General features: G+C 46.2%; 2 protein-coding genes across 4 annotated transcripts in view; one reads left to right on the top strand and one right to left on the bottom strand.

Moving 5' to 3' along the window:
- The window catches only part of HPS5 (HPS5 biogenesis of lysosomal organelles complex 2 subunit 2), a 594029-nt gene extending 581022 nt beyond the window's left edge, over window positions 1-13007 (bottom strand). Inside the window, exon 1 of one of the 2 annotated variants that reach the window (XM_078681077.1) lies at window positions 12880-13007. The gene's annotated coding sequence lies outside the window, so the exon portion shown is untranslated. Of the gene's footprint in view, window positions 1-1680; window positions 1810-12879 lie in introns of those variants that run through there. The other variant, XM_078681076.1, reaches the window with a different exon arrangement.
- Window positions 1803-9370, top strand: LOC144822983 (uncharacterized). 2 transcript variants are annotated; one of them, XM_078681080.1, is made up of 3 exons: window positions 1803-1929; window positions 5266-5444; window positions 5920-9370. In XM_078681080.1, the coding sequence occupies exons 2-3, from the start codon at window positions 5333-5335 to the stop codon at window positions 6450-6452; spliced, it is 645 nt and encodes a 214-aa protein (XP_078537206.1). In that variant the 5' UTR covers window positions 1803-1929; window positions 5266-5332; the 3' UTR covers window positions 6453-9370. The 2 variants fall into 2 exon arrangements, with proteins under 2 accessions (XP_078537206.1, XP_078537205.1); XM_078681079.1 differs by having other exon boundaries at window positions 5263-5444.
- Window positions 13008-13376: the final 369 nt, after the last annotated feature.

Raw genomic sequence — 13376 nt, 5'->3', positions numbered from 1 at the left:
TCATCAAGCTCTTGAAGTCATCAGCAAGCTGCAGAAGCTCAGCCTGAGGATTTGAGGATGACTTGAAAATGAGTATCTGATGACTCTAGTAGGTGTCATTATTCATGATGATTTAAGGAGGACGTGAAAATTAGTATCTGCTGACTTCAGAAGGTGTCATTATTCCTGATGATCTGAGGATGACTTGTAAATGACTCTCCGATAACTTTACAAGATGACATTGTTCCTGATGACTTTGGGGTGATTTGAAAATAAGCATCTGAATACTTCAAAGGTACTATTGTGTTTTCAATAAGATGTTTTTGCGTCTGGTGATTTTAACAAGAACCACTTTGGTTTCAGTTTTCCAGAAAAATGCAAACTGTTGGATGATTGCACAATGAATTGCAGATAAACGTCTGACCTCCTGCAGCTGGGAGCCCCAAAACCCAAACACACCCTGAACCCCCAAATTAACCCTTGCACCCCAAAACTCAAACACACCCTGAACCCCAATATTAACCCTTGCACCCCAAAACCCAAACGCACCCTGAACCCCAATATTAACCCTGGCACCCCAAAACCCAAACACACCCTAAACCCTAAAATTAACCCTGACACCCCAAAAGCCAAACACACCCTGAACCCCCAAATTAACCCTTGCACCCCAAACCCAAACACACCCAAAACCCTAAAATTAACCCTGGCACCCCAAAACCCAAACACACCCTGAACCCCCAAATTAACCCTTGCACCCCAAAACCCAAACACACCCTAAACCCTAAAATTAACCCTGGCACCCCAAAACCAAAAACGCACCCTGAACCCCAATATTAAACCTTGCACCCCAAAACCCAAACACACCCTAAACCCTAAAATTAACCCTGGCACCCCAAAACCCAAACACACCCTGAACCCCAATATTAACCCTTGCACCTCAAAACCCAAACACACCCTAAACCCTAAAATTAACCCTGGCACCCCGAAACCCAAACACACCCTAAACCCCCAAATTAACCCTTGCACACCGAAAACCAAACACACCCTAAACCCCCAAATTAACCCTTGCACCCCAAACCCAAACACACCCTAAACCCTAAAATTAACCCTGGCACCCCAAACCCCAAACACACCCTGAACCCCCAAATTAACCCTTGCACACCAAACCCAAACACACCCTAAACCCTAATATTAACCCTTGTACTCTAAAACCCAAACACACCCTAAACCCTAACACTAACCCTGGCACCCCAAAACCCAAACACACCCTGAACCCCCAAATTAACCCTTGCACACCAAACCCAAACACACCCTAAACCCTAATATTAACCCTTGTACTCTAAAACACAAACCCACCCTCAACCCTAAAATGACCATGTACGCCCTAAAATCCAAAAGCCCTACAAACCCCCAAACTTTTTATGAATGCGGAATGCCGGGAGGCGCTGCTGTGATATGATACTTTCTGTACCCCCAGGCTGCACTTCCTTCATAGAGTATTTCCATAAACACTTAGTTTAGTGGAATCCGATTGTTAGACTCTTTAAACAACTGCGGACAGACCTGCTCATGGCCCGAGGAATAGGTCTTGCAAAGGAAAACAAGCGTTGTCGTCATGGTGACTGCCGAATTCACTCCATCACAATACTAAAATAAATTTTTAAAAAGCAGTTGCCTCGAACACAATCCAAAATCACCTACTGTAAACCATCAGTCTGCCGGCTGGCTGGGACTCGAACCGCAGATCCTCAATGCAGAGCAGCTCTCTCACTTTTTCTTCCTCTAGCAAAAGCCTACGCACATCCGGGAGCGCCGGAAGTGACGTCATTGTTCTGCGGCAAGAACGAAGACAGCCGTGAGTGCAATGGCCATTAAAGGGACAGGTGGATTGGCATCGGTCTCTTTATTTTTCCAACTCCACTTCCTTCGTCGATTCCACCGTATACTCAGGTAAGTGCTGCAGATGTTAAAAAAGAGCAGTATCTATCCTCCGCCCTTGGTCCCAGCTGCTCAATTTCCGTCCCAGACCAGCTTCCTCATTTTTCGGAAAGCACGAGTTTTCATTAAGGGGGCAAATTCAGACGCAGCTCCCTGCATGTGTGTGCTTCGTACGTGTTATAATGAATACCTGCGTTGCAATGTGTGTGTATTATGTGTGTTTGATGTTTGTCTGTATCAGCCTGCCTGCTTGTTTAATATGCACCTTTTGTGTTTGAGCATGTGTATTTTTGTGTATGTGTGACGTAATGCGTGCCTGTGTAAGTTGTGGAAAATTGCAAAAAGCCTAAAAAATGTGTTTTACAGCAAGTTCTTCGCCGTAAGGAAAAATAAATTACTGCCCGGATATTGTGGGTCCCATGTTGGTTCCAAATGCACCTGCGTGTATTCAAGATTCTCGACCAAATGGAACAGTTTTCGATCTACTGAAAAGTTGTCAATCAAAGAAGGCTAAACACATTTATTTATGTGAATATTGTTGAGCATTACTTGTGTCCTTGCAACTTGTAGTGAGCCTTCATTACTAAATGAATGTGTGCTCTATTGTTGAATCCTGGTCACGTTCCCCAAGCTGTGTAGTGTGCAGAGCAGCACATCTTCTAAAACACTGGCAGTGTTCATGGATGCGTTTCAAAGCATAAGGATAAATGCTTCAAATAACTTAGCCGTTGTAATGCTGGTTCTTTATTTTGTTTGCTATTTGTGTAATTGAAAGGCCTGGTTGCCGTGGTGTCCATACAGGGGCTGCACCCTACCTTTAATACCGATACTAGACTCGTGCGCTGTAGATTGTCAGCAAAGTAAAATGTTCTTAGGCTGCCGGTAATTTGAAAATGATGCCTTGAGTATTTTGAAGAGAAGGCGAGGCGGCTGACACGCGATGCAGCTGACATCTGTGGTGCAGGGCGATCTGTGTCACAGGAACACGGATGAAGGCAGGTGGTAGCATGAAGGCAGTTCACAGTTGTCCGTGAATTGAGTAATCTGCCAATGGTAAATGGCACAATTGAAGTTTAGGGCGACCGGTGATAGGTCACTGGTGGGGCTCATGGTGCCATAAAGATGAGTTGCTGAAATTTAAATCTTGAATGATGAGGTAGCTTGAAAGTTGACGCAGCTTGAAAGTTGACGCGCAGGGCGTTTCCGAATCGTCGCCAATGTAATGAACAATAACAAGTCCATTCTTTGTTATTTAAATGATGTAGTATTTATTCAAGAAGTATTGATGAAGAGAGCCCCACCAGGAGCGGTCTGCGTTCTGCTCAGCCCATTCAGCAACTGATCACATCCAACCAACATTCCACATTCTCTCACGTCATACATCCTGGCTGAGCAGTACACTACAAAAGGCCTGGTTGCCTGTGGCGATTGAGGTTTACGCCCTATTTAGGAAACGTAGTCCGACGCATTCCAACATCTTGCAATATCTACTTTCGCAAAAAAGGCTATCATTCTGGTTTCGTTCCATGTGCATGCAATGTTTTTAACTCGTTTGTATATATTATTGAGACAGGGCCAATTATGTATTCCCTGTTTGCGCTAATTTACCTTGACCGCTAAGATCTCTGTAAAAATGAAGCCGGTCTTGTTACATCTGCCACTATCGATCCCAGCCATATATTATACAGTTACAACCTGACCTACTGCTAAAGTACTGAGGCAGAGGGATCGAGCCCTGAGATAAATCACATTAATATTTCCTATTTTCTCTCTCTCTCTCTCTCTCTCGCCTTCTCTCTCTCGCCTTCTCTCTCTCGCCTTCTCTCTCTCGCCTTCTCTCTCTCTCTCTCGCCTTCTCTCTCTCTCTCTCGCCTTCTCTCTCTCTCTCTCTCGCCTTCTCTCTCTCTCTCTCTCTCTCGCCTTCTCTCTCTCTCTCTCGCCTTCTCTCTCTCTCTCTCGCCTTCTCTCTCTCTCTCTCTCGCCTTCTCTCCTTCTCTCTCTCTCGCCTTCTCTCTCTCTCTCTCTCTCGCCTTCTCTCTCTCTCTCTCTCTCGCCTTCTCTCTCTCTCTCTCTCGCCTTCTCTCTCTCTCTCTCTCGCCTTCTCTCTCTCTCTCTCTCGCCTTCTCTCTCTCTCTCTCTCGCCTCTCTCGCCTTCTCTCTCTCGTCTCTCTCGCCTTCTCTCTCTCTCGCCTTCTCTCTCTCTCGCCTTCTCTCCTTCTCTCTCTCTCTCCTTCTCTCTCTCTCGCCTTCTCTCTCTCTCGCCTTCTCTCTCTCTCGCCTTCTCTCTCTCTCTCGCCTTCTCTCTCTCTCTCGCCTTCTCTCTCTCTCTCGCCTTCTCTCTCTCTCTCGCCTTCTCTCTCTCTCTCTCTCGCCTTTTCTCTCTCTCTCGCCTTCTCTCTCTCTCTCGCCTTCTCTCTCTCTCTCGCCTTCTCTTTTTCTCTCTCTCGCCTTCTCTTTTTCTCTCTCGCCTTCTCTCTTTCTCTCATCTTCTCTCTCTCTTTCTCGCATTCAACTGCCTCGGATCATGTGTTAAATATTTATAAGGTGGAAGCACGCACAAGTTGCAGTAACGCGTGCCTTCTCCATGATTGAGATCTTATAAGAGGTTTCCCCATGCCCTCTTCTCGTTTGAACTGCGGGTACTGCATGTGTCAACGAGGTATGGGATCCCTTTATGTTAAATTGCATCTCTTACCAAACTTCCAAACACCTCTGGCAAAACACTTATAAGGTCCCAGAGGGGAGACCTATTGGCTATGCCAATGCTTTTGCTTTATGTATTTGCCATTGTAATGCCTTATTGTTTCATTTATAAAGCCATTACATGTTGCACAATTAACATACAATACTACTAGCAAAGCTAATATCTTTAGCTTAATAAAAGGTGAAACCTATTGCATTTTTAACGCTTGTCCTTTCATGTTGGGGGTGCCGGTGGGCAGAGGGTAGCAGGCATCTGACTCTCTATGCATCTGCGGGGATAGGTAACTTGATTTCCCGTCGCAAACCCCAGTGTGAAAGTTCACTTATTGATAGTGCTTCTATTTCTCTCATAATGCCTCTACTTTGCTATTACTATTTGTCCTGAGCAGCAAGACCTAAGCATACACTCTGGCTCTCCAAAAATAAAGTGATATTAGGTAATTTCCTCAATGGCCTTCAGTGCATGCCCAAACACTTCTCTGTAGTCCACAATCTAGGCATATTAGATAGAAATTGCACCAGGTCAGTGTACTTTTTGGGGTGCTTTTCTCCAATTAAATCTGTTAATCAGTTTGATATGCTTTGTATTTTACCTCTGAAACTTAAACCACACACAAACTAATTCCTGATTTTTATATCTAGCAGGACATAATCATGGCTTCATTCAACGTCCTGTTTTTCACTTGCGATCATTCTGTGTGTGTTCGAAAAGATGGTGACTTCCTGCTTTTGGACAATCCTGGGGAAGTTCTTTGTAGATGAAGCTGGTTGGCCAATCACCGAAGAGAGAGATTTTAAAGCTATGATTCTGTTCCAATCATCTGGTAAGCACAATAAGTAAACCTTTATAATAAGTTTGCAACTGCAGGATAACGGTACAAATTACCAACCTGTTTCAGTAAAACCTACATTTGTGATTAATTAATCCAATAATGGACAGTAAAAATGAACATGCATGTCCCCACATATGCCTTGGATTGCTCTCCAGAGACAAATGTAACACTTATGAAAGGGATTGAAACGTTTAGCTTGTGGCACTACTATAAGGCAGCTATTTTTGGATAAACTTATTTTATTTAGGAAACTTTTTTCAGGAGGTTCAAGTTCAGGCTTACAATGTGTACTGTCTATTAAGGAAAACTTACTTACTTGGTTATGGATAGATTGTACATTTGTCCTTTATTATCAATACCTCTTTATTTATATATTATGGCTAGAGCGTGAAGATATATTGCATGTGTTCTTTTCTGTTTTGAAGTTTATATGTAAATATATATTTTTTTCTCTTGCTTTTTTTAGTGAAGAAACAATGTCTAATGATTCAGGATATTTTTCAAGAGATAATTGCAAGCTATTCTGGCACAACAGAGGGTCTAAAACAGGTGTTACTTCAAAGGGCACTGGAGAAAAAGCAGATGTTAATGGACTGTGGCAATCGGGGAAGCGCTGGTAGACTTAAGAGGGTGTTACGCGAACTACAAGAGGAAGAAATTGCAGAGAAAAGATGCAAGGACAAAAAAGCCAAGCAGAGTGGACTGGATTATATAAGAGTTGGTAACAAAGCTCATGCTGAAAGCACAACTTCTCAGCCTGGTGATGCAAGTTCGCGGATGAATTTGCAGAAACTTGAAAACCTGGCCCTTTTAGCAGGGATGGCCAGTGTCCTTCATCAAAAATCCACAACTAAAAATGACGCATCAGACCGTGAAAATGAACTTGTCTTGGAGTCCCCGCTTAAATCCAAATATCAAGGACAAAAACATGCCTCCCTTTCACCACGTCATCCTAGAGTAATCAACACTCATTCTGAAAATATAATGGGGCCATTCTGATGTAATCAATAGCCATCCTGAAGCTGTCATAGGATCATCCAGGAATAATCCACACTCATCCAGAAATTGTCATGGGATCATTCCAGAGTAATCCACTTCCATCCTGGAGCGGTTATAGGATCATCCTGGAATAATTGACAGTCGTCCCTAAATTAGCTAGAACCCATCCTGCAGTAATTCTCCCTCATCCTGAAGTTGTCAATTAGTATTCGTGGAGTTGTAAAAGGTAATCACTCCCTGCCAGTAGAAATCATCAGAACACCATCCTACTGTAGTTTTTGTGATGAGTCTAGGTTCGTCATCACATTTACATTTTTTGTCCTACAGGCATACTTCAGGATGGCTTGAGATGACTTCCCCAGATAATTGCAGGAATAGCCTGACTGTAATCATCAGATGAGTCCAGAATGACTCCAGGATGATCTTCCTTTTTGACATGATGTAGGAAGGTAGATCCCTGACTGTGGTTGCCCCCAACTTTTTGCCTGGTGTTTTGCTGGTTTTCTGACTTAGTTGACCTGGGACCCTGCTATTCAGGGCCCCAGGCCTACTGCTCTCTCTGTAAAATGGATTCCATGTACCTTAGGTACATATCTAATTGGATACTGAGTCACCTTATCAGTCCCTGTACAGTGTACCTTAGGTATCCAGGGCATAGGTGTACACAGGGCCTACCAGGGGCTGCAGCATGTATTATGCCACCCCTGGCTGGCCATCCAAATCTGACACACCTGGCTGCTTGACAGCTGGGGCAAGGTGGTGTAATCACCCTTTGCTTTAGATATAGTATACCTATATCTAACCCTAAAATGGACACACAGATCTCCTATCAGTCACTCCTATGGCAGGCTTTAACAATCCTGGAGGCAGAGTGCTTGGAATCGTGTGAGATAGTGCTCTGGCATGAGCTGAGCCTGTCTGCGGCTTTCGGGATCCATCCCTTAGCCGTTTCCATGATATCGCATACCATATACTCTTAAGTGCATTATAATCCTTGCGGTTATATGCCAACTCTGGTATCGCTTTATCAAAACATGTCGAGTAAGGTGTCATACGAATTGGAATACTAACCCCTCGCCAATTCTGGCGACGGGGTTAGCATTCCACCCTTCTAGAGGGACACGACATGTATGTAACCTGTAACCCCGGTTAAAGTCAGACAGAGCCTTAGCATCCACAAAATGGATGCTGCCACCGAGACACAAGTCTGCCCTCCTGCTGCTGGGAGTCCTCCCAGAGCAGGAGGCAAGGACAAAGGGTTTCCTGCCAGGGGCGGTGCCAGCACCGTCCCAGACAGGGTTTTGTGTATTCTAGGTAGGGCTTTAGAGGAAGGTGACTGCAAGTGGTACCCCGGTGCTCACTGTGCATAGGCCGGCTTGAACCAGTTCCAGGGGCACACCAGACCCTGGGCTGGAGAAAGCCCGCCAAAGGAGAGGGGTGTAACCACCCCCCTCCTGGTCCCACCCATAGGGCAGGACTTAGTCGCGTGCCAGCCCCCTTTTTCAAGATCAAGGTAGGAGCAGGCCCCCTTCCAAATTAGATCATCTTTGGAATCAAGACACGACTTTCTACGAAAGGACATCAAGATTTCTTCTTCAAGATTCTCCCTTGTGACTAAGGAGTAGTCACCCTGCATCCACAGGCACCATCTTAAGAACACTGCGGTCTGCTGCAAGTCCTTCCTCCGGAATCCGACTGCCCAGCTCGACGAGAACCGGCTTCCCTGGCACCTCTGACCTCTACAGCAAAGCTGAGAACCGTGGGTGCGACGAGACCTCGAGGGACCGGCCATCTTCAAGACTGCACGACCGCCGAGGGATCCCCTGGTGAGTGCTTTGGGGTCCGAGAAGCCCCGACCCTGAGCAGCCCCAGCACCGAAGTTCAGCCTCCCAGCATCTCCACGATCTGCGTGGGGCCCTTCTGCTTGTTGCTGCTCACCACGTTGTTTGGCTACTAGCACGCTGGCTTGTGGCCTTCTTAACGACGCCCGACGACATCACTGCTGCTGGTCTGGTTGCTCCAGACTGGCTCTTGCTCCCTTCCAAAAGAGGAGCACCCCGGACCCTCCTGGTCCACTCCAGACGCCATTTTAGGTCCACTGCGTGGGCTTGAATTTGCCAAGACTTGTTGCCCAATCCTGGGTCCAGCGACGTCGACTGCATCATCCATCGTGGGACAGCTCGTACCTCCATCCTGGTCGCCGACAACGCCTCCTGGTCCTTGAGACTACATAGCACAGCGTCGCCCAGTCACCTAGTCGAGGTGACTACCATCCGGTGCCCTCCTGGTGCCACCTGACTACTGGCTAGTAGTCACGAACTTGGTCCCCTCTGCTTTCAGGTGTCATCCATCTTCGATCCAGGCTTGGATCACTCGAACAATCTTCACTGGTCGCCTGCCAGCAACTCCTTTCCTTCAGGCTCCTGGTTTGTCAACGAAGAATCCCGACGTCTTTTCAGACCTATGCAGCTGAAGCCCCCTGGGCTAGGTAACTTCGGCATTTCGGTGCCCCAGCATAGCCTCACTATCCAAGGGTCCAGATCCACTTTCGTTTTTGACCTACCTAGTCGGGTTCGCCCGAGAACACTAACTTTGTGAATACTAGCTTCCATAGGTTTTTTCCCGCCTTACGCGTGAGAGTTCCCACTCTGCACGTGGTGTCCCTAGGCCTCCTGCTCCTAACCTGAGTGTTCAGTATTGTAGGCCTAGCGTTCCTAAAGCCTCTGAGAATCGTTACTTACCTGCTAGTAATTCGCATTCCACTTTTAGAGTATATGGTTTTTCGTGCCCCTCGGGCATTTGTGTAAATTGTGCGACTTGAAGTATTTTTATAAGAGTTTTGTTGTGTGCTTAGCTCCCTGTCTCATAAAGAGCCAGGGTAGTCTTGTTATAAATAAATACACTGTTTATTTTCATAACAACTTGTGTGGTGTCCTTTCACTGGGTGTTCAAGGGGTAATGTGATGGTAAAACAGCTGGCTTAACACGCCCTCTAGAGTCTTAGCCTTAGACTGCTCGTATCCATGCTTCTAGGATAGCTGGTCTATAAGGTTGACTTACAACCAATCATCAATAAGGGTTGTTTGGACTGATATATAGTGATCACTAGAATAGTGAACACTGCACATCAGGCCAACTTCTCACACATGGGTAGCCAGTGCTCTTGTTGATTTGCTGGCTGACCTGACCTCGTCGTCGGACTTCTCTGTTGCCGGCTTGAAGACAGAAGGGCTGCAGGCAGCAGCACGCTCTGACGCTCGGTAACTTGTAAGTAGGGGCAAGAGCTGTTACACTGCATTGCCAGGGGCGCCTGGTGACATTTGAAAGTGGTGGGGGTGTGGGGTTTACAAGTTGTGACTGAGTGGAGTCTGGAGTGCAGCCTGAGCCTCTGCTCAGCAGCCTCGCCCTCACCTCTGCTGCCAGTGCTGCTTTTTAATTTTTTTTATTTATAGTGCGTGAAAGCCCTCTCCTCGTCGCATTTTGTTTAAATTGTGCCCACGTATGTTCTGTCTTAATTCCGCACTTTGAATAACTCCCGATAACAAAGGGCCCTTTGACGCCGTGTTTTCGCGGACTAGTGTTTGCAGGCCTGTCTCTAAATTCGGCTATTCACGGGCATTGTGGCTCAATATTCTTGCTTAAATGTGATACTTTTCTAATTATCTGAATGAGGCGTACAAAGTAGATTTAGTTTTATGAGCGCGGACGTGAGAAATCTAACCTCATAAGGAGTGGAAATTAATCAGACGGCTGCTTACAAGGCTTTCAAGGGGCGAATGAAATATCTGCGAGGTAGAAAGATGGGAAAAGATTTTGGAGATTGTTGTGCGAAAATGGACATTCGTGTGTTTTTAACGCATAGGCTGGGGTTGCTAGTGCTACCTTCTGTTGTGTCATTCTTGGCACTGTCCATTTGTGAGCAGCGTCCCGCACCGTTGTTCTTGGCATGCAGTCGGTGCAGTGAGTGTATACATCGCGCCCCAGGTCCCCTCACACAGCCGCAGCACCGCACACACCTTTGGTTCTCTGGGCACACCAGGTGCAGGTCTCTTCTCGGGCGCGGCGCAGCCCAGCCGCAGATTGGACACTTATATAATGCTCTGTGTTGACGTGCTGTAGTGTTCTTTAAGAACTCTGAGGAAGCCTTTTGGAAATTTTCAAGACTTTCTTCCTTAAACTACTGTGATAGTTAAGACTGTCAATGTTTTCAGTATAACTAGATTCGTACTGACACATCTGACATTAGGTCAAAGGTTTTTTTTTAATATTCATTTAGGGGATGGTGCTAGACATTGCTGTATTACATTGTGTATTCAGATTTGTCAGTGTGTGAAATGATATGTGATCACCTTATGCCTACACTGTAATTTTCATTTAAAAGGCAGGGGTGGCTGGTGACATTTGAAAGTGGTGGGGCGTAAATACTGCACTGTGACGAGCGCGCGCAGCGTGCGAGGCCCAACCACCTATGGGGCATTCGGGGGTTCTCCGACGAGAACATTTTGAAAAAAGAGTGGGTAAATGGTGCATTCTTAAGCACATTTGAGAAAGAGGTATCTTGGCCAATACATCTCTGGGAGTAGCCAGACAAGTCTCTTTGCACTTGCACAGATACATCTCTCTCCCTGCATTCGCATAGGCACAGTCACCCTGCACTCATAGACCCATTACTCACCCTTCCCTGACACATCACTAAGCCAGCATTCACCCATCCACATCACTGACTCTGGACTCACACAGGCACACTGCTCAACCTGCGCCCACACAGACATCACTCACCAAGGACTCACACAGGCACACTGCTCACCCTATACTCACACAGACATCACTCACCCTGGACTCACACAGGCACACTGCTCACCCTGCGCTCACACAGACATCACCGACCCTGCACTGTCACAGACATCACTCACACAGGCACACTGCTGACCCTGCGCTCACACAGACATCACTCACCAAGGACTCACACAGGCACACTGCTCACCCTATACTCACACAGACATCACTCACCCTGGACTCACACAGGCACACTGCTCACCCTGCACTCACACAGACATCACTCACCCTTCAATACACTGCACTCAATAGGTTTCATGTCTTTCAGCCTGTCTAGGCCCGACATTACCTAGTGACAGACTCCAGTACATAACACCACGTCAGCTGGGGCCTCTGAGCAGCTGGGGGTGCTCAGCACAGACCCAAGAATGCAAGCAGCCCCCCACAGACACTGGTGTTATTGTAGGCTGTTCGTCACTGCAACACCCTACACTGTGACTACTTGCCTGCCTTTCTCAATATTTCACTTCATAACTACGCGATTGTATACGTTTAACGCGCGTACGGTCTCGCACAATGGGCAATTTGTATAGGGTCACTGGAAAGTCCACAAGGTTGTCCCTGTCCCCCCCAGAAATTTAGTGTCTCCTACGCCCATGCCAAACAGTAATGAAAACATTCTACTAGACTAGTGTGATTTTTCACTCACTAGTGACGTGGAATTTGAGCAATGTAAAAAAATGTGGGGGGATGAATACGTCTGCAACACAGCCTGAAAACGCCTACGGTTTTAGAAAAGACCTGGCTCCAAAAATCAGCAGGATGTGCTCCTGTATACGTGAGATGTGCTGCTTCTCCATCTCCATACGACAGCCAGCCACAAACAGGCAGACTTCAAATGCACTGTCTCACTTCAAACACTACAGTCATTGCGACAGAGCATGTCCAAATTACGCTCTACCATAACCGTCCAACATTCAATTATTCACTTTTGCGCTTGTACAGCAAGTTGTGTGTTGTTATAAATCTCATTAGTCCAAGTCCTGTGTGAAACTCTGCCTTTCGCAGATCTGCGAGAGCTGTGCAGCGCAACGTGCATTACACAATGTACATTGCCCTAACTGCCCATCATTTTAAATTAAGAAGCATAATTTCGGAGATTTGCCTGGGACACGCGGGCTCCAGTTCCCGTAGTAACGGGAAAGCAGTCATTGGGCAATCAAGGTTCAACTAATACATAAACATGCACAAAAAGAAACTTTTGAACTCGCGACAGAACGCGCAACTAAAGCGGTTTCTAAAAGTCCCTGTAGTACGTATCTCTAGAAATAGACGTGAAGGAATAGTATCTCACACAACAATCACGGATTTAATCTATTGTGGTAAGCGGAATACTTTCGGATGCAAGACTTTTAAATATTGCCTCGGCTGTCTACGTGAAACATAAAGCAAAATAAAATGAGCAAATAAGGATTTTAGGGGGATGTCTTTGGTACACTCACTGTACACAAACGCCCGAAACCATCCGTTATTATGAAATTCAAGTGCATTGCTGTTAAACTACGGCCAGAAAGGTCACAATAATGACATTCATAAGAGTCACGCTTAACCATGAGATGCTAGACAAGGTGACTGTACATCTGCTCCTTACCTTGAACGTCAGTTATTTCATCTTTACGTCTGATGTCCGTCAGAGATCTTTTAGAAGAGAACATTTCTCCATAATTTCAGTACTTCCGGGTCGCATGACACTTAGTCCCGTGGCTGAACGTGTTTTAGGAGTGGTCTGGGAGTAGGCGGGACTCGGTAAACCAAGATTTGGAGATTCAGCCAATCCTATAGCGCTGCAAAGAATTGTGACATGCTCATTGGCCGTGGAGTTCGCACGTGCCTCTTCAGTATACAAACACTGTTGCTGGAGAACGTCGGCCTGAGGCTGTTATGAATCAGTGAAAAATGAGTAGTAAGTAATCTCAAGCAGAGTGGTGACAGTCAATGTTAGACCGGGCACACCGTCACGAGGCTTTGCTACACACTATTTTTGATAGGAAGAGTTTGGGTTGAGGTCCTAAAAAAAGGAGCGGGGGGGGGGAGACTAACTTAGTTTGGCATTACACAAGTCACATCACGGCTCGTGACATCACAGAG

The sequence above is a fragment of the Lissotriton helveticus genome, chromosome 3_1, assembly GCF_964261635.1.
Source record: "Lissotriton helveticus chromosome 3_1, aLisHel1.1, whole genome shotgun sequence".
Lineage (NCBI taxonomy): Eukaryota > Metazoa > Chordata > Amphibia > Caudata > Salamandridae > Lissotriton > Lissotriton helveticus.
This window is presented reverse-complemented; position numbering and strand designations above follow the sequence as displayed.